The following is a 19,496-nucleotide window of genomic DNA, read 5'->3' as shown; positions in this document are numbered from 1 at the left end:
CACGATACCCCGTGCATCTTCCATGCAAGAACTGTCTGATAAAACCAGGGGCACACACCATGAGACAATGATCTCACAAATTTAGGAAAAGTTACATAATCAAACATCATAGGAGAGGCTCTCAAATAGGCTGGGTGCATACTTATCCGCCTCACTGCTGCAGAAGGGACTAAGGAAATGAGCTGTCACATCTGTCAAAGCTCACCAGTTCAATAATACATCTTCGAAATAAGAGACTAAATGAGGCAGAATATGCTGTAAAACTAACTGTAGGCTGCTTTGCATGTAAATGATGCCTCATGTAAACAGTCGTTAGGGAGTAAAGTGGGACCAGATAACAGTGATCTAACGTAAATTTTAACTTCCCACACTGCACAGTAGCCAGTCTGTGGAAAGAAAATACACACCTATCTGCCATATGTGCTCACAGTCTACACCGCCAACGCACCGGCAGCAGCACCGGCGTCACACGGAGGGACACCCGCTGCCAACACACCAAACCCCGGCAAACAAACACTCCACTCTCGCATCGTCGCACCGTCATCTCAGCGTCACCGCCCCGCTTACCTCCGATGGTGACCCGCTCTGTCTTTCTTCCCCTTCGGCCTCCTTTTTCTGGCCTGGATGGCCATCACTGCCGGGGTGGAGGTGTGTTTATCAACGGGCATGACCAACGTCCGAGTCCAGGGAAGGGTGTAGGAGGGACGGGGGGAGAGAGAGAGAGAACAAACACATCATCAGGCTCTGAAGCTGGCTGGCACGGGTCAAATAGCGTCGTTTAGCATGCCCCGGTAGGTCGGCTTTCTAACAAGCGTAACTTTCGCCATCTCCCACGTTTAATTACAAGGCTAGAAGTGTGTTAGCTGAGCTGAGTTTGAAGGCAGGGACATACACACCTTTCCTGGAGCTCATGTTTCCTCCTCTTCCCCTCAGCAGGAGCGGGCAGCTCGGTGGCAGCAGCCGGATTCTCTCTTCCTCTCGCTCACACAGAAACACACACACAAACACCAACCGTTATCCAAAGAGGGCACGCGCTCCCTCTGCCGTTTGAAGATGGAGTCGCGTGCAGAGCTACTTCAACATGCGTCACTTTTCCCAAAGTAACTAAAATATTTACCAAAGTTTAACTGAAAAATACGTTGCGTCTGGAAGCCAAATGGGTAGATTCATTGTCCAATTTCTCAAAAGTCAAGCTTTGGAAAAAGAATTGGATGCATAAGTATAAACTGAATAAAAATGTGGAACTCGTAAAATTGCAGATAGAGGTGTTAACCTCAGCTGCCCTAAAAGAGACTTACACTGAGGGTGTTCCTGACCAAAACATGGCGACATGCCACCACTTCCTTTGCACACTTTTAATGTAGATCAGACCTGCGCATATATGTCATGTATTGCTTAAGTATACTTTTTCAGTGGCAAAGCGTTTTATCCTTCTAAAAATAAGATGTAAATGACATTAAATTCTACATCCTATCAGCATCCAGAAATGATCATTAAGTGGAATAAAGCCCCCATGACATTTTAACACAAATCTAACTGTCATGTTACATGAGGACATGATATGTTGTAGTATTGTACTACATTCGTTCTTCAAAATCCACAGGACTGTGTCCATGAGACTAGTCTAAACCCCCTGCAAATCCAAATGTATTGTTTATTTCATTTTATTTTGTTCTTATTTTTGCAAAATCTGAATCCAGTCGTGTATTAACTCCATTTCAGACAGCAGAGGCCGACCTTTACTGGCTCATGCAGCAACTGTATGACATAACTGTAAGTGTGCTGGGATTACTTCTTCATATATAGTGGCTGACGAAGGCAAAAAAATTAAAAATTAAAAAAATAACAGCCACAGAGAGAAAGCCTCAGAAAACACATGCAATAGCAAAACACTGCACATCTAGAAATTCCAACAGACTCCAAAAAGACTTTGAAGTGACAGCCAACGCCTGCTGAACAACACTTTCAAATCAAAAATATCTAGTGCATTACCCACAAATCCTCAATTACATGCAGACATCATATCTCAATTTTTAAACCTTCCAGATTGTTGATCTTTGATTCATAGTCTAGTAGGTTTTGAGTGTATACCATTTTATATTATGACGCACTCCTGATAAAGTGTTAACAGTCTGAAACCATTAGCACACGCTCCCAAGGTTAAGGTCTCTCCGAATTCTGACTCTGACTGAAAAATGTCAGAATTCTGAGATTAAACCCGCACACTAGAAATTCTGACTCTTAATCCCAGAATTTGGACTTTTTTTCCTCAGAATTCTGACTTTAATCTCAGATTTCTGATTTAAACTCACAATTCTGACTTTTTCTCCGTTTTTTTCAGTGTCCCTACTCCTTTTCCATAGACTTGAGTATCCCAGTGTTTGTCGGCGTTTTTATTTCGAGTATCCCGGTTTCTGTTTGTGCATGTGCACGTCTTCAGAATTTGGGATATTTCTGTATCCCGGTTTTGCTACCTGGAGAACTCCAAAAGCAAACGGGATGCTGTGCAGGTTTACTACTATTTGTCTTTACTTATTTGACGCTGCTTAATGTCATGCGATTGCCTTTCAGTTTGTACTTACTTCAAATGCTAAAGTTCTACGTATACACAACGTAAATTATACAGAATGTCATGATTGTGTAAGTATTAATATCGATAATATCATACAATTGTGTATTACTAGTGAAAAGGCACCGCTGGGATTCGAACCCAGGATCTCCTGTTTACTAGACAGGCGCTTTAACCAACTAAGCCACGGCGCCGCTGTACAAAATGATCTAAAAAAGTTAGTGGGTTCATACAGGAATTGATAACCTATGATAATTTTTATATAATAATAATATATTTTATGTTGATAGGCAGATTGACTTAATTGAACATTTACAAAAGTCTCTTTTTTAACGTTATTTGTTTTTCATTAACCCATCAATTTTTTCAGCACATTACCTTCTCTGGAGGAACAGAACATGATGCATGCACTGTGTTCTGACACCATTGTAATCGACTAGGATTTTCTTCCTCAAGAACGGTAGACTGATGGTAAAGCCTGACCCTGTGATTGAGAAGTTCTTTAACCAATCGTTTAGGGTGGGAGGGACTTCTGCGAAGTATCTGTTTCCGGAACTCACTAAACACACACACACACACTCTCACACGTGTAAAAAGAAAGTAAGCTGGCGTTCAGTGCTGTAGGTGCTCTTCTGATCTTCACAAGACATAGGTAAGTGAAATCAAGTAACAACGTTTTTGCACAGTTCACACTAGCGTCTAGCTTAGCGTTTTTGCTAGGAACCGTTACAATTGCTAGCAATGTTAGCTAGCGGGGATTTAGATGTCCGTTCAACCGCTTTAGCGGCGTTGCTAACTTGTGAGTAGTTAGCAGTAATTCAATCACAATACATGATGTCTTTCAGTGCCCGTTTTAAGCTCCGGTTCGCAAGGAGTTGTCTGCACGTGTTTGGCAGCTGGAATACAAGTGTTCTCCGCAGCCGTTTTCCCCAACATCAGATCCACAAGCAGTGAGTCAGTAGCTTTCTTTTGTAGGCCATTAATCTATGAGGAACTGGTTGTCATTTCACATACCAACACCACAGGGCCATATCTAGGTCTAAAGTAAGGGTTGCCTTTAGTGCAGCTGGATTAGAGGAATGGTTATAAATGATGTTGGTACTGGCAGGTGCTCCAGTGGGTTAGAAATGCATTTACACAGCATTGCTGGCAAAAATGTTAAACCCATGTTAAGCCCTAAATTTTGTCAGTTTGATGTTTTCTGAGTGTAAACATGTAACACACAGTTATGCCAGGTGTGGCAGGGCTCATTTACATCCTTGAAATAAAGGTGGCAGAAGCATTCATTTACAATGACAAGGCAATTCATTTAAACTATATATCACAATTAATACTTATCCCAGATATCAACATTTACAAAATAATTTTACCCAATTATGATATTAAAATGTGAACACACATTTTAAAGTTTAAGGATGAACAATCACAAATTCCAGTTCTTTAACTCACTTTAAAGTATGAGGAATGATGATGACTAAAGAAAAAGACTCACGTGACTTATCTCGCAGTGAAAGCAATTAAATCTAAAATATACAACCGTTGATGTTTTCATGAATTGAAACAATACCCCTGTTGCCCTGCAGTAGACAATATATACAGTGCTTAACAAATTTATTAGACCACCACCCAAAGTAAGGTTTATGCCACAGCTGCCCTAAATTAACAACATTGGTAATTACCAAAATTATTTTTTATGTTTCTGCAATGGTTAATACACCAATATGCAGAAGCTCTTTAACCCAAATGCTTTTTAATGCTAAAATACAATTATTATTGTTATCCATGGATTTTCAAATGTACTGATTTACAAAAGAAAACTGAAAGAATGGTAAAGCACATTATTATTTCTTGATTAATATGTCAAATTATAGTTATTTACTTGCATTCCTGAACAAAAAAATTAGTTTATTGGTTGAATGTTATGCTTGATTAATTTCTGACTTCTCAGAGAAGCCCAGTGAGCCGGCTCAAATTTGGGTATAAAAAGCTGAATTCAGTTTGAAATTCCTCATTCCTGTTCAAAATGGTAAAACGCGGAGAGTTCACTGAAAATGAAAGAGTCTGCATTAAAGCACACAAGCCATTATTGAGGCCTGCTAACATCCAGAAACGCCTCAGATTTGCCAGGGAGCACAAACACCAGACTATTGATGACTGGAAGAAGGTACTCTGGACGTACCAGTCCAAGTTTGAACTCTTGGGCCAGCATCGTCATGTTTATGTCCGCAGAAAAGCTGGAGAACGTTTTGATGCCAGATGCATTGCACCCACAGTGAAAATTGATGGTATCATGTACAAGAACGTCTACCACAACATCTTAGTGCATCATGAAATCCCTTCTGGACTGAATCTGATTGGATACTTCAAAGCTGTGCAGAGACTATTTGACCAAGAAAAAGGAATCTGGAGTACTGGAACTGATGGACTGGCCAAGTTTAAGTCCGGATTTGAATCCTATTGAACAAATTTGGGATTTAGTAGATTCAAAGATTGATGGCACAAAAGTTTCATCTAAAGCAAGTCTGTGGGAACAGCTAGAAACTATTTGGAACTCAATAACAAAAGAGACTGTGGAAAAGTACATAAAAACAATGCCAGCAAGAATGCAAGCTGTTAACAAGGCCAAATGAGGCCATAAATATTAAGTTTTTTTGGTTATTATGTGTGAATAAGGACTATTTAGTTGTTTCAGTTTGTTATTTGCCAAATAAATAACAATAACTTCTTTAGTTTTGAACAAGTTTTTGAAGATTTCTAAAATATTTTTCTTGTTTTCTATAGCAGGTGGTCTAATAAATTTGTTAAGCACTGTACATATGCAGTAATGTCTACATGAAGAAAACATACCTATTTGCTTGTAAAATTGGTGTCTCTTTAAGTGTGATTTCGTTTAGATGATCAAACTACTTTCTGACTTCCAGGTGTCACAGGTTGGTGCTGATGGCTGATTCAGATCCCGTGCTTGTGCCTGCTCAGGTAGGGGAAAAGAGAGGTTGCCCTGAAGATGAAGAGAAAGACCTACCATCAAAGAAACTCAGAGTTGAGAAGGACAGCAAGAACGGAGGCCCTCCCCATTCAGATGAAGAGCTTGTGGACGAAGCCAGTGATGGAGAGGAAGATGGTGAGACCTTTGCTGATATGATGAAGCATGGCCTCACTGAGGTGGATGTTGGCATCCTGAAGTATGTCAGTGACCATGAGGGCTTCTCTGGAGTCCTGAAGGAAAGGTGCGTTCTCCATAGTCAGACAATAGCTGGCATAATTTTCTCAAATGAGATGTAAGAGGTGATGTTTTTTTGTTACAGATATTCAGATTTTGTGGTGCATGAAATCAACAAACAAGGAAAGATAGTGCATTTAGATGACCTCTCAATCCCTGCAGAGGCTGAGGTAAGACATTTCAGAATCTGGCACCCACCAGGATAATGTTTCCCTGCTGTTATTGAATATTTATTCATCTGGTGACGTAGATTCATAGCTTAATATTTATTATTTCTTGGTGATCCCAATCAAAGGAGGAGACATTAGGAGAAATCCCTGTAACTGTGTTATTGATAACCTTTGTAAAGAAAAAGTAACACAGTGCTTTTTGACGTCTTTCTTATGTCAATCTAAATAAAGGTGTCAGAGGTTGAAGAGCAGCCAAAAGAATCTGATGTGCTGACTGAAGAACAGAAAAAGCAGCTTGGGGAGCTGCAGCTTTTCAAGAATAAAGAGACCAACGTCTCTATTGAGGTGAGCTCACACTTACTTTATTTATGATTACACTGCCTGGTGGGGTATGGCATTATGATGGATTTGCTCAACAGCCAAGTACACTCCTTTCTTTGGAGGGACTGCTCACTAAAGCATTTCCATGGAGAGCTCTGACTAACTAGAGAAAGCAGTGTAGGGAAATCTTGATGCACTCATCATATAGATGATTTTTTTAAGACTGAGACGATAAATAATATTAGGTTCTAGTAGTGCCTGTGTAAAAATGCAAAGAGTAGTTACACAATGTAGATCAAAGTACAGTGCCAATTCTGCCTTGTTTGCCACTGTTTTAAGCTTAATGGATACAGGAATTATGGGGAGTTATTCACTGAATTTGATAAAGTATGTTATATAACCATCATATTTTTGCAGCTTTATTACTCTTTCAGAGTCCGACATGACATCTTTACTCCTGTCTAAAAATGTGTAGATGATGGACGACACAAAAGAGAAGCGAACACTGGTCCACAAAGCCATCAAGACTCAGTTTCCTGGTCTGGAGACAAAGACAGAAGAGAAGGAAGGCCGCAAGTTCATCGTGGCCTACCACGCCGCTGGGAAGAAAGCTTTGGCAGGTATGTGAAGAAGGGGCAGAGCTAGATGTCAGCCTTGAGATATCATGAAGGAATTAATGAAGATAAAATTCTATAAACTATCAAAGAGAACATTTTTGCATGTCTACCTCATGATCTGCTACATTGCATGTAGTGCCAGCTGGATTCCAGAGCAGTGAAACAGGGTGCATGCACTGGTGCATGTGCATGGTGAAAGTGCTAGCATGATTCTGCTCTGGTATTTAATAAAAGCAGATTTTTGGATGTTGACTGACATCATTTCTCCTTGGAATGCTTGGATGTAGATTTTCAATTCATCGGATCACAATTCAAAATGTTAAAGACACAAAGATGTAGAGAAACACTGTCTTAGAGCCTGACAAGTTTTTGCACCCACACTCCACTCAACTCCTAGGCCTGTGCATGCATTGTCAACCCTGACACATCGTCCCACAGTCCTTAAACATCTCTTTCTCAGTAACATTATTCTATCCTCCTTTTGCTTTTCTCTGGTGGACAGAGGTCAAAGCAACTTCAGGTAAGAGCATTTCCTCCACACAGCTCAGACAAGGAGGTTTAAACTCACAGGTTACATTTAAAATTTCAAATTAAAACTGTTTTTCCCCCTCCAGAGCACAGATGAAATTCATAGATTAAAATGAACATAAAACAATTAAAAGTCAGAGTTGTTTTCTCCAAAGGTAACCTAGAAGAATTGGATCTGTCAAGCTGGAGGTTGAACCTTTTAAAGTGATATTTTTTGAGGAATATGTGCATCAGTACACTAGTAAATTTTTCTTTCACACCTCAATATAGCCTTTTTTCTGTGCCCATTAAAGCTCCAAGGAAACACTTCTGGCCAAAAAACCGGGGCAGCTTCTGCCACTTTGTCCTGTACAAGGAGAACAAGGACACCATGGATGCGATCAATGTGCTGTCAAAGTTCCTCAGGTCTGAATGTGATATTGACTTCCTCATGATAGACATACTGACAACCCTTTCGGCCAATGAAATGTTATTAAGTTAACTATAACATGTTGTACGATGCATATCTTTCTAGGCTGAGACCCAACATGTTTTCCTACATGGGAACCAAGGACAAGAGAGCCATCACTGTGCAAGAGATTGCAGTGCTCAGGTGAGTAAACTACTGCATCTGTAAAATTCCTTTTTGTTTATCTGTTAATGATTAGTACACTGTTTTTCAAAGTGAGAGTCCTGACCCAAAGTTTGGAGTTGTGGAAATTTTGCAGGAAGGGGGAAAAATGAGTATCAACCCATGACATTACTTGTGATTATTTGTGTATAAAAAGGGAGACATATACTATACAAATTATTTATTTACAAAAAATGCATTGATAAAATGCATACCTTGTAATTATGTAGCAATTATGTATATAGTCATAAACAATCATATCAGGCCATTTTAATGCTGCCCAGGTTTTAAAACTAGCCTTGGTGGCTTTGGTTTTTATTGCTATTGAGCAGTTGGTCTCCAGCCTCAAAGAAACTTCTTCTTTTTCTCAGGATCACAGCAGAAAGATTGGCTCACCTCAACAAGTGCCTTATGAACCTTAAGCTGGGAAATTTCAGCTACAAAAACCACCCTCTAAAGCTGGGAGAACTGCAGGGAAACCACTTCACTGTCGTAATCAGGTCAGTACAAAACATTTATGTTCATATTTTCACGTAACTGAGGATCCTGACAGGCCAGACATCTTCTGTGTTATAGGCCTTTAGTTTAACTGACCCTTGGATCGTCACTAAATGAGTGGAACCAAATCCAGATCATGTTGATCATGGATCAAGAATAAATAAATAAATATTGAAACTGTTCTTTTGCTTAAATAATACCAATTGTTTTGGTCAAAGGTATCCCAGTTCTACTTGATACTCTCTATATGCTTACTATATGCTTAATAAATAATGTTATTATTACTCTTTATGGTGTTTGATTGTATATTCATCATCAGGAACATCTCAGGAACAGATGAGCAGGTCCATAAGGCCATGGCATCTCTCAAGCAGACAGGATTCATTAATTACTACGGCATGCAGCGATTTGGCACCACGGCTGTGCCCACACAACACGTTGGCAGGTAACGTCATGATGCAGTGAAAGTGACATAAAACAAAAGGTAACGTGCACTTACAGATGGTTAACATCAAGTTTTGCTCCTCATTTTTCCTGGGACAGAGCTATTTTGAAAAACGACTGGAAAGAGGTGGTGGATTTAATTCTGAAGCCTCGTCCCGGAGGTAATTTATTCTTTCATTCTTTTTTTCTTCCATCTGCAAAGTGATATAAAGAGTTTTACAAATGATTGCCTTCACTGTTTGCTTCCTTTAGCTGAGAAAGAGTTCCTGGTGCGCTGCAGGGAGGAGTGGGCTAAGACTCAGGACCCAGAAGCCGCGCTGAAAAAGCTGCCTAACAAACGCTGCGTGGAGGGGCAACTGCTCAGAGGCCTGTCCATGTATGGGAAGAAGGACATAGTTAATGCTTTTGGACTGGTGGGTTTATTATTCAGAAATATCTGAAATGTTGTTGAAACTTTTAGAACTTTAGCTTATAGAGCTCTTGCTACATTCAAACTGCAAAAAATTCTTATTTTTTCTTTATTTGTCTGCATAATATGAATACAATTTTCTTTTTAACTAGGGTGAAAGGACTTGTCTCACTGAGGCTGATCTTTCAGTTTAAATTAGCACCACTTTCATGTTTGTCCAAAACTCTGATATTAGTTTAACATTTTTTTCAGATTTTACAAGAAAGATTTTCAGCATTAGTTTTTCCATTTATACATGTTAGAGCAGCTTTTAAGTCAAAAGCTTGATGAAACTTTCTTTGAAGTTTGTCCATTTGCTGTAATACTACAATATTATGTGGGAATGCTGACTTGCCATTGTTTTTTAGTATTGTTGCACCAATAATAAAATAGTACACCATTCCTCCCACTAACTTACCAACTAAATCATCACACGTCAATAAAAGAATAGCAGCTATTTTGCCAATAAACACCAAAATTTTAAATTTGTCCTCCATTCCCCAATAGGATACCAGTGAAAACAAAAAATGACATAAATCATGCATCTACTTGTCTGACATCTCCTTGTTGTATTTTTGCCCATACAGGTTAAGTGTAGTATGGACCCTTCGTATTGGCAAAAATTAAAAAAGTTGGTGTACAGCTCCACAAAAATCAAACTCTGGGGACCTTGTTCTGAACAGAGTATACAAGTGAATACAGAGTGATTTAAGCCTTTTAATCAAGCTGCAAAGAAATAAAAAAATACAGCTATTGTACTGCGTGAATGCCAGTTAAATACACCTCTTCAAAGTTCTTACACCATCAGTAGATAAACATTATGTTCATTAATGATCCTTTCTAAGCAAACTTTTAATGAGTTATATTTGACCTGTTTTTTTCTTCTCCAGATTCCTCGTAACAACCGTCTGATGTACATCCACAGCTACCAGAGCGTGGTGTGGAACACCATGGTGAGCAGACGGATCGAAGCCTTCGGTCTCAAGGCTGTGGAGGGAGACCTGGTGCTCCGAGGAAGTTAGTAGTTCACATTTTTTTCAGCTAACAAAACACTTGGTGAACAGTTTCACATTTATAGACATGTTAAAGACCCTGTAAAGTGAAATCCAAAATGTGTGTCTTAACACACTAGATATGCTGGAATATGGTTGCTGTAAACATGTGAAAACACTGAGATCTACATGTGACTGAATTCTGGATTTAGACTGTAAGAAAGTTTTTCACCTCTTTCCTGGCTGGGTTCAATTTGGGCGGGGACTGGTGATGTCACTGGCCCACAGTGGGGAATGACCGTGCCCCTCTAGCATTACAATATAGAATCACAGAGCAGTTTATCTTAGTACAGTCTGTTGTTAGCTGATGTCACTGCCTTTATTGAAAGTTAACAGCCAGTTAAATTTTTTTTTGGGTTCATTGTGAGGAAAATTTGCCAAATCTATCAGCCACAGTGGCCTATGGATAATTTAAAGCAGTGGCACTCAACCTTATTCTACCCAGGAGCCACAATGTCTTAAAAATACTTCTGCGAGAGCCACATACCAAAACCGGGGATGTGATAATCAATCTATCCATAGTTGAAAAGAAACAGTGAATTGATGGATTATTGTGTTGTTAAATAGGATGAAATAGGCTACATAAAATGTCTGTATAGTGTCAGAAGAAAGGATATTTTGCTGGTAATAAGCATATTTTTTATTTATTTAAGTTCGACCTGGACTAAAGTCTTTTTACAATATCAGAATGTGCTGACTTAGAGCTATGAGAAGTTTTTAAAAGAGCTGATGAATTATGGGTGTCTGTTTGGGTATTTATATTTTATATTTGGACATTTACTGTAGTTCTGTGACTCTGTTAATTTAAAGGGATGCTTTCTATTTTTTTTCTCTTGTTATTATTGCTTTTAGCTAAAGAGGAAGGGTCCCCAAATTGGTCTTTGCCCTGGGCCTCCAAATGGCTAAAACCGGCCCTGCCTCACACCTTCAGGTCCCCCTCACAAATTGTTCTGTCCTGCCAGTTTGTTGCTTTCATTTTTCTGTTTCTGCCCTTTTTACAGTATTTCTTATTAGTACATTTAAGATCAAATAAAACACCCACGTTTGGACAAGTTTTATGCAATTTTACATTATTTAAAAATGTGATCTGTGTGTGTTTGACTTGTTGATGATGCGCACAGCAAAAATTATCATCAAACGGGTATGAGAAAGCATTGGCAGGAAGTGACTGAAGAAATTTGTTAAAACGAGGGCATTAGAAGCTTCAATTTGAACACGAGAGCACACCTCAGTGAATGAACTTACCGAAGAGACGCGCCATCAGTGGACTTCCTCTACACTCTTTTACGCATGTTCCTCCGTCCAGCGTGCATCCGACAGTAATAATATATAAGTTTGGCAGTTAAAGTCTTTCTTCTTTGTGTGGAATTAGATTTAGTGATATGACTTATTGCAGTGAGTCTTTACTGCTGACAGTTTTCACCTTTATAAAAGATTTTGGTAGGATTTTTTTTTTTTTTTTTAAGTAAGCCTTTAAAGAGCTGCAAACAGTCACTAAAGAGCCACGTGCGGCTTGAGAATCACTGATTTAAAGCATCATAACAGAGATTTGAGCCAGGAAACAGACTTTGTCTCTGCTCTCACACAGATCCAGGCAGCTGCGCTCTGCTCATAAGGTCAACATAAGGTCAAGAGCAGGCTAATGGTGCGAGTGCTTTAAATTGAGAGGATTGTATTTCTCCTGAGTGGCTTGGCTTCAGCCCACTCAACAGGCACACCCACACGATCCTGAAGCAGATTTTACTGGGTCTTTAACACTCAAAAGCATGATGATAAGTTATTATACGCTTTCCAAGTAGCAGCTTCTGGCTGTAGAAGACTGTAGAAAAAAAATAGATGTTTTGAGCAACAGTTTCTGTTAATGAAAAGTGAAAGAAAAATTGTTAATGCACTTCATATCCTGGAATATACCTTTTCAGTGTCATAGCTTGTAAAGAGTGAAACTCAAACATTTTAGCTTCATGATACTGAAAAATATGACTGTTTATTGATGATTTTGTGTGCTATGTTCATGTAGCCACAGCATGCGTGCTGTCTGCAGAGGAGGCTCAGACTCACTCGATCCATGACATTGTGATGCCACTTCCTGGTTTTGATGTCATCTACCCGACTCATCATGGTAAGAAGTGGCTCTATAGGAATTTGGTTTGTTTACCTTTATTTAGATGAGATAGCTAGGAAAAAAATTTTCCTTTTAATAACACATACATGTACAACTACACCAGCTTCACTTGATAAAATCAAAAGTTAATGGATGAATTACTTAAAGAAGGAAAATGTTAGAATTTATTTCCAAAGAAAAAGATTGAAGGCAAGCTCACTTGTGTCTCTCTATCAGTGGGTAAAGGGTACAGAGAGCTGCTCTCAGCAGACGGGTTGGACATCGACAACATGAGACACAAAGTGAAGGACTACTCTCTAGCCGGAGCCTACAGACGCATCATCATCAGACCCAGTGACGTCAGCTGGTGAGCAGCTATTTAAATCCGACTTTGATACGTCTCAGCATGGTGTAAAACTGAAAGCACTAAATGGTGTAAATCCAATCCTGTATGTTATTGTGTTCTGCAGTTATTCAATGCTTACACCTTGGTTACTCTGTATAAGACTGAAGCTTCTACAGCCATGTCTAACTGTGTATGCTGTGGTGTACCTGTGCGTCTTCTGCAGGGAGGTGATTCAGTATGACGACCCCAGGATCTCCCTGGTGCATAGTGACTTTGAGAAACTGGAGAACAAACCTGCTCCCATCTTTAACAAAGGTAAGTTTCTTCTAAGTCTAATCTATCACTGCTCTGGTGACCTAAAAATAAACAAGGGGAAAAGGAAGTTGGTAGTTTCTAAGTGTGAATAAAAAGGCAGTTGTGGCATTATAAAATCATCACTGCATATCATTGACAGTTGTTAAACTGAATACAGCCATGAAGACACAACACTGACATATTAACAAAGTTTTTTATGGGCAAATCAAGCGGACGTAGGGAAATGACATTTCTCTGCAGTGAGGAAAAATCTAAACTAACTGCTGACCATGCAGCTAAGCCACTTCACGTAATAATATAAAAAACAAATGTAAAGGTCAAACTTCATCTTGTTGTCCTGCAGGTAGTGTTGCTTTCTTTTTTGAATTCTTACAGACAATTATATTTGAATGCTTACTGTTTTCGTTTTTGTTTACATGTTACATGAATGTCCATCAGGGTGTTGACGTAGTGACTGATTGTTTTATGACTTTGCCAAATTTGGGAAAGAAAAGCTTGTTTAATGGGTTGTTTCTTTCTTTTTTAGTATGATCATCATGTTTTATAATGTTTGTATGTATGGCTGTTCAGTGTTTGTTGAAGACTTTCACTGTGCTGTTGCCCATCTTTGCCAGTTTGTCCATGAAAATGGGTTTCTAAATTTCAATAAGCTTTTCTTGGTTAAATAAAGGTAAAAAATAAACAACTAAAAATAAGCCACAGTAAGGTTTGCATGGACAAACTATGCAATTCCTGTAATGTTACTGATAGAAAGCATGATCATGCAATAAAGCTTTAAAAAAAACGCTACATCAGTTTCAATAAAAAATGTGTGTTGGACAGGAATAATAAGTTTAAAATTGTAGGCAAACTCCTGCACAGCATCTAGATTGCATTGTTTCAGTGATTGAGTCATTTAGAAAGTATATTTGCAATTTTTGATTCGTCATTTGATTTGAACTAGTATCATATTGAAGTTCAGAATTTTTAGTATTAGGAACCCCAACTCAGTTTGACTATTGCAGTAATATTTTTTATTGACTTATTTTGATGGCTCCCTATAAACCAAACAATCATTAAGACCCATAATTCAACCCATTGACAACACGTGAAGACCTACACATTTAAAATCTGTGAGATGGGGAAGAAAAAAGCAAAAATCACCGCCTCTTTTTACAGTTGTTAATAGTGCATAGATGTACAGCGCTTCAGACTCACGGGCTGCCCACAAAGATACACTTGTGTTGTTATACCTCTATTATACCTCTGACTGTACTGTTACATGAAAAAAAAAGATGTAAAAAAGGCAAAAGCTCCTTTAAACCCTGTGTGAAATATGCAGAGGCACCCAGCACTAGGGATGAGTATCGAGTCCACACATCCAATACCTGCAGGACCAAAACACAGCACAGATTCTGATGCTTTTTTCTCAGTACCCTGCTATCCCAAAGCAACCACTCCACAAGAAAAGCAATTTTGAATCTGTGCCATTTATGTAAAAAAATAAATAAATGAAATAAAAAAAAAATCGAGGCTGATCAGAAATGTCTTTAAATCGTTAGTGCCAGTGCCATCAAAAGTTTTTTTTAAACCTCTTGCATAAGAAGATAACCACTGTTTCCTTTTCTTCCTTTTCTTTTCCTATGTTCTCTTTGCACCTTTTTTAGATAGTTCTTTCCGACCTTTAACATACAAAACTGCTTTTATTTACTCACCGACTTTTAACTCACTTTTTCTTCTCCAAAATGTATTGATTCAGGCACCATTTAGCAACCAGCAACATAAAAAAATGATAGATTTAGTACCAGTATCAGAAGATCCTCAAGCAATACCCAGCCCTACTCAGTACGATATAGTGTAACGAAGTATCATAAATCCACAAAAGGTTGTTGAACAGCTTCTTTTGAGCACGCTTTAATAGAATATTTCTCTTTTTGTTCTGTCAGAGGGGAAGTATCGGGCTCTGCGATTGGAGTTCTCCCTTCCCCCCTCCACCTATGCCACCATGGCCATCAGAGAGGTCCTGAAGCTGGACACAAGTATCAAGAAACAAACACAGCTCAACACAACCTGGTTTAACTGACACCTAAACCACATTTAGGTTTACAATGGACTGCTGCTGCTGCAGGCGCTGAAGCACCTCTTATCTACTGTGGCTACTTACTGTTGTGAGTGTTAATAAGTATATCACTGTATGTTTGTGTGAGCGAGCAGTTTTGGTTCTGTGTGAACCCAACAGTCATTTCTTTGAGGTACAAAGAGCAACCATTTATTATTGTTTCACTTTATATGTTACAGTGTTTTTACTTGCTCTGAAGTATTTCTATGCTGCAATGACTCAGCATTTGTGACAATGATTTAAATTAACCTTTACACCCTGCACAGGGTGCTCAGTGTGCTCCCTTTGTACAGAAAAGAGTGTTTTCCTTTTTTAACTCTGAGCTGAATGTGTGATTAGAACAAAACTCTAAAAGATTAACATTAAAAATGTCGAGTTAAAAGCTTGATTGTCTTCCTTTCCTTAAGTCTGGGTTTCTTTTGTATTGAAGGTTATCGATATTGTTTGATGGTCTATCAAAGGCTAATAATTTTCAAAGTTTGTTTTTCAGAACAGGGGGACATTTAGGAGGAGATTTATATGGATTTAAACCTCCCTAGAGAGAGAGAGAGAGAAACAAATAGGAGAGCCAGAGTAAATAATAGCATGTAACTGCCATGATGATATTCTAAAAAATAAATATTGTATTGATTCTTATTCTCCTATTTCATACAGTGCCCATAAACTGTATTAATCCTTGTGGATGTTTTATCCCTTTACTGATTTTGGAAATCAGTCATGGTCAATATAATATAGCTTTTTCCCGTATGCTTCAGGGAATTGTCTTTCTGAAGATAAATCTCCCAAACCATAGTTTTGTTGCTGACTAAATAAGACAGTCTTTCAGGATTTTCCTATATTTTGCCACATTCATATTACCCTCTGCATTTAAAAGCCTTCCAGGAGCAGCTGCTGAGAAGCATCCCTACAGCATGATGCTGCCACCAGCGTGCTTCACAGTTATGGTGGTGTTTTTGTAGTGATCTGCTGTGTTTGGTGTCTGCCAAACATTTTGGCCACCTTGTCTGGTCTCATCAAACCAAAGAACTTCCTCTTACTTGATCATGAAGTTTTCCATGTTTTTGGTGAACTCTAGTTGAGATTTGAGATGAGTTTTCTTCGACTGTGGCTTTTCTCTTTCACAAAAACCAAGTTATATTTTACATGATTGACTTATAAAACCAGTTGATGGATAAAACATAAAAGGGGGGGGTGAATATTTGTTTACTTGCATGTAAAAGTAGTGGGTAACAAGATCCAAACTGAGTTGTTTATTGACTACTGTCCATGATCATGTTAGATAGTTATCTATAACTATTTACCCTGATAAAACTAAGGTTAATGTTTTTTAGTGGCTTTAGGGAATGCACAACTGAAGCAAAAGTCTTAAGGGGAAATCACAGCATCATCAAAACCTCAGACATTGGTGAGGCAACACACTTTAAATCATAGTTTCCAAATTACATCTTAAAACTCAGAAACACCCCGTGGTCATAAGAACTTTACAAGTAATTAAAAAGGAACAACAAAAGAGTATTTGAACATGTTTTCATGATTTCTTTCATTAAACAATGTCTCCCTCTACTGGCTATCAAAGGTAATAGGCCATCCTACTGGGGATTTTAAAAGTATTTTGAGTCTACTGCTGGTTAAAACAGAGACTGTGTAGGTGACCATTCAGCACTATTGTACATTTTAGTCAGCTGGAAAAATCAACTATAGGTTACCAGTTCAGGACTAAAACAAAAATAAACCAAATTCAAAAAGAGATTCCTGGAAAACTTATGATTTAGAAGTTTTTACAGCACTTTATTTATACTTAAGCATATGAAGTTCACCTTTCCACAGTTTGAGAGCCAGAAGCTAACAAAAGAGAGCACATAAAGGCCAAGAATAGAGTTCAGAAAACTCCAAAACAAAATGTTTCCCAGCCCTGAACTCAAAATCAGATTATTTTGAAAAAGTGAAACTGTTAAGCTTTTAAAATTAATTTCCATGCAAAGTTTAGGACACAACCACTCTTAGATTAACATTCAGAAAGGTAATATTGACCTTATTTGTCATGCTGTGCTCAGTAGCACTACAGTGTAAATGTAAAACAGTGTATCTAATCTGTGTGTGCTGAACAAAAGGCCTACAGAGGCCAGAGCACTTCCAGCCAATAAGATGATGCATATTAACATGAGATAAAATGAATGAAGACTACTATACTTTTATAAGTTTATGAAGTGTTTAAATGCACCATAACTACAGCTTCATTCAGCTGGGACCTTAAATTAGTTACATTTAGGACCATGATATATATTTATTTTTTTCTAAAATTTAAAAACCGTTTCATTAGGGATGCACCAGTTATTAAAATCAGAGCATATACTGATGTTTAGAATAAGAATTTTTGACTTTTTTCCTTGTAATTTCTCACCAGCATTCCAATTTTTATTCTTTTGTTCAATTCCATGTTTTTAAAACTTTTCAACAGGGCTCTTCGCAGTCATATGGCGAATTCTGTCAGTGGGGAAAAGTATAGTCCAAAAGTTTCCCCCGTTGATTCATTAGACAAAGAGGACCCCTTTAATAAGGGGGTATCACGGTGTCCTCTTCAAAATAATTGGGGCATATTTCAGCAACAATTACTTGTTGCTTGGATAAAAGTTACAAGCTACCTATTTAAAAAATCAGCTTTTTCATGAATAAACCTAAATTGTTATATCTTTTAAACAGTTATTTTTCATATGGTCATTTATGTGGTTTAATTTAAAGGATGATTGTCATCACAGAAATGTGTTTTAAACAATAAATACATTCAGAGTTTAAACCTTTGTCCTAAGGATTAAGCTTATAATAAGTAATTTCACCAAAATAAGGAGATTAGAGTCATGTCTGTGTTGCAAAAAAAAAAATAGATCAGATAAATTTAGATACATTTATTTAGAATTATTTTATTTATTTTGGTGCCAGAGACCAGAGCATATCCAAGATTTTAAATCATGATTGGCTGTGTGGTTTGTCAGAGGCAATATTTATTCTTTAATCCATATTTCGAGCTATTTTGCAAGCTACTTATAGCGTTTTTGCACAGCACATTTGCTTTTGTGTCATAAATTTGTATTCAGATTTTTTTCTTCACACCACCAAGCTGAAAGGACTTAGAATGTTAGTTGTCACTCTGCTGTTACTTTTAAAAGTTAAACTAATACAGTGGATTCAGAAAGTATTCATACCCCCTTCACTTCTTTGGTTTTTCTTATGTTGCAGAGTGATTCTACAGTGGAAATTACATTTTTTCCCATTAATCTATGGTCAGTACCCTATCATGACAAAGTGAAAGCAAAATAGGACAATTTTGCAAATTTATTAAAAAAAAGAAAATAAAAACGAAATAAGTGTTTAGACCATTTGCAACAATGCTTGAAATTTATCCCAGGTTCCTGCCATTTCTCTGGATCTTTCTACACCTTGACTGGAGTCTACCTATATATAAATAAATACATAGGCCTCACAGCTGACAGTTCATATCACAGCAAAAACCAAGCCATGGGGTTAAAGGAACTGCCTGCAGAGCTCAGAGACAGGACTGTTGCAAGGCACAGGTCTGAGGAAGTCTACAAAAATATTTCTGCAGCACTGAAGGTTCCCAAGAGCACAATTGCATCCATAATTCTCAAATGGAAGACTTTCAAAACTGGTCGCCTGGCCAAACCAAGTAATTGGATGACCAAGAACATGATGGTCGCTAGCTGGATACAAAACAATATATATAATTTTTTTCAACTGTAGGCTCAGGCTGCAACATAAGAGAAATTACAAAGTGAAGGGGGTCTAAATACTGTCTGAATACACTGTTTACATGCACAGAAAGAAACTAGTAGGATACTTTAAGTGAAATCAGTCAAGAACTTCTGACTGTGCAAGACAAATATTTGTCAGTGTCTGGGCCATGCTAATGTTCAACACTGGTGCATCCCTAATTTTAATACAAAAGAAAAAGTTTCTTAAGAATTTTTTTGGAAATATGAAGTTGGAAATGGAAAACAAACTTGGATGCTAAGCTGTATTTATGAAATGACTCAATATAATAAAACTGATTCAAACGGAAATTGAATTTAAGGCCTAGTTCTACTTTAGCTGCTAATTATTAACTTGATTTTGACCACTCCTTGTCTAACGTAGCATCTCTATA

General features: G+C 38.0%; 2 protein-coding genes and 1 non-coding gene across 5 annotated transcripts in view; 1 reads left to right on the top strand and 2 right to left on the bottom strand.

Annotated features, from left to right (window-relative positions):
• srpk2 (SRSF protein kinase 2) overlaps window positions 1-1,010 on the bottom strand; it is a 122,474-nt gene extending 121,464 nt beyond the window's left edge. The window contains exons 1-2 of the mRNA XM_041795001.1: window positions 897-1,010; window positions 568-634 (exon numbers count right to left, since the gene is read on the bottom strand). Of these exons, the coding sequence (XP_041650935.1) occupies window positions 568-634; window positions 897-912 (83 nt within the window). The 5' untranslated portion in view covers window positions 913-1,010. The remainder of the gene's footprint in view (window positions 1-567; window positions 635-896) is intronic.
• A 1,679-nt stretch (window positions 1,011-2,689) lies between these two features.
• Window positions 2,690-2,763, bottom strand: trnat-agu. The gene has a single exon. It is a non-coding gene; the product is annotated as a tRNA-Thr (tRNA).
• A 331-nt stretch (window positions 2,764-3,094) lies between these two features.
• Window positions 3,095-15,740, top strand: pus7 (pseudouridine synthase 7). Of its 3 annotated transcripts, none has more exons than XM_041794532.1 (17): window positions 3,106-3,221; window positions 3,415-3,519; window positions 5,491-5,796; window positions 5,875-5,959; window positions 6,191-6,304; window positions 6,756-6,900; window positions 7,719-7,830; window positions 7,940-8,017; window positions 8,407-8,535; window positions 8,853-8,978; window positions 9,077-9,138; window positions 9,230-9,390; window positions 10,316-10,442; window positions 12,495-12,596; window positions 12,816-12,945; window positions 13,148-13,239; window positions 15,165-15,740. In XM_041794532.1, exons 3-17 carry the CDS (start codon window positions 5,510-5,512, stop codon window positions 15,299-15,301), a joined length of 1,887 nt encoding a protein of 628 aa, XP_041650466.1. In that variant the 5' UTR covers window positions 3,106-3,221; window positions 3,415-3,519; window positions 5,491-5,509; the 3' UTR covers window positions 15,302-15,740. The 3 variants fall into 3 exon arrangements, with proteins under 3 accessions (XP_041650467.1, XP_041650466.1, XP_041650468.1); XM_041794534.1 differs by having other exon boundaries at window positions 3,415-3,523; XM_041794533.1 differs by lacking the exon at window positions 3,415-3,519 and having other exon boundaries at window positions 3,095-3,221.
• Window positions 15,741-19,496: the final 3,756 nt, after the last annotated feature.

The sequence above is a fragment of the Cheilinus undulatus genome, linkage group 9 (assembly GCF_018320785.1).
Source record: "Cheilinus undulatus linkage group 9, ASM1832078v1, whole genome shotgun sequence".
Classification (NCBI taxonomy): domain Eukaryota; kingdom Metazoa; phylum Chordata; class Actinopteri; order Labriformes; family Labridae; genus Cheilinus; species Cheilinus undulatus.
This window is presented reverse-complemented; position numbering and strand designations above follow the sequence as displayed.

Coding starts and splice junctions, on each gene's coding strand:
- pus7 (XM_041794533.1), top strand. CDS start 5,510: ATGGCTGATTCAGATCCCGTGCTTGTGCCTGCTCAGGTAGGGGAAAAG. Junction 6,305..6,755: donor AGACCAACGTCTCTATTGAG/GTGAGCTCACAC, acceptor AAAAATGTGTAG/ATGATGGACGACACAAAAGA. Junction 12,946..13,147: donor AGACCCAGTGACGTCAGCTG/GTGAGCAGCTAT, acceptor CGTCTTCTGCAG/GGAGGTGATTCAGTATGACG.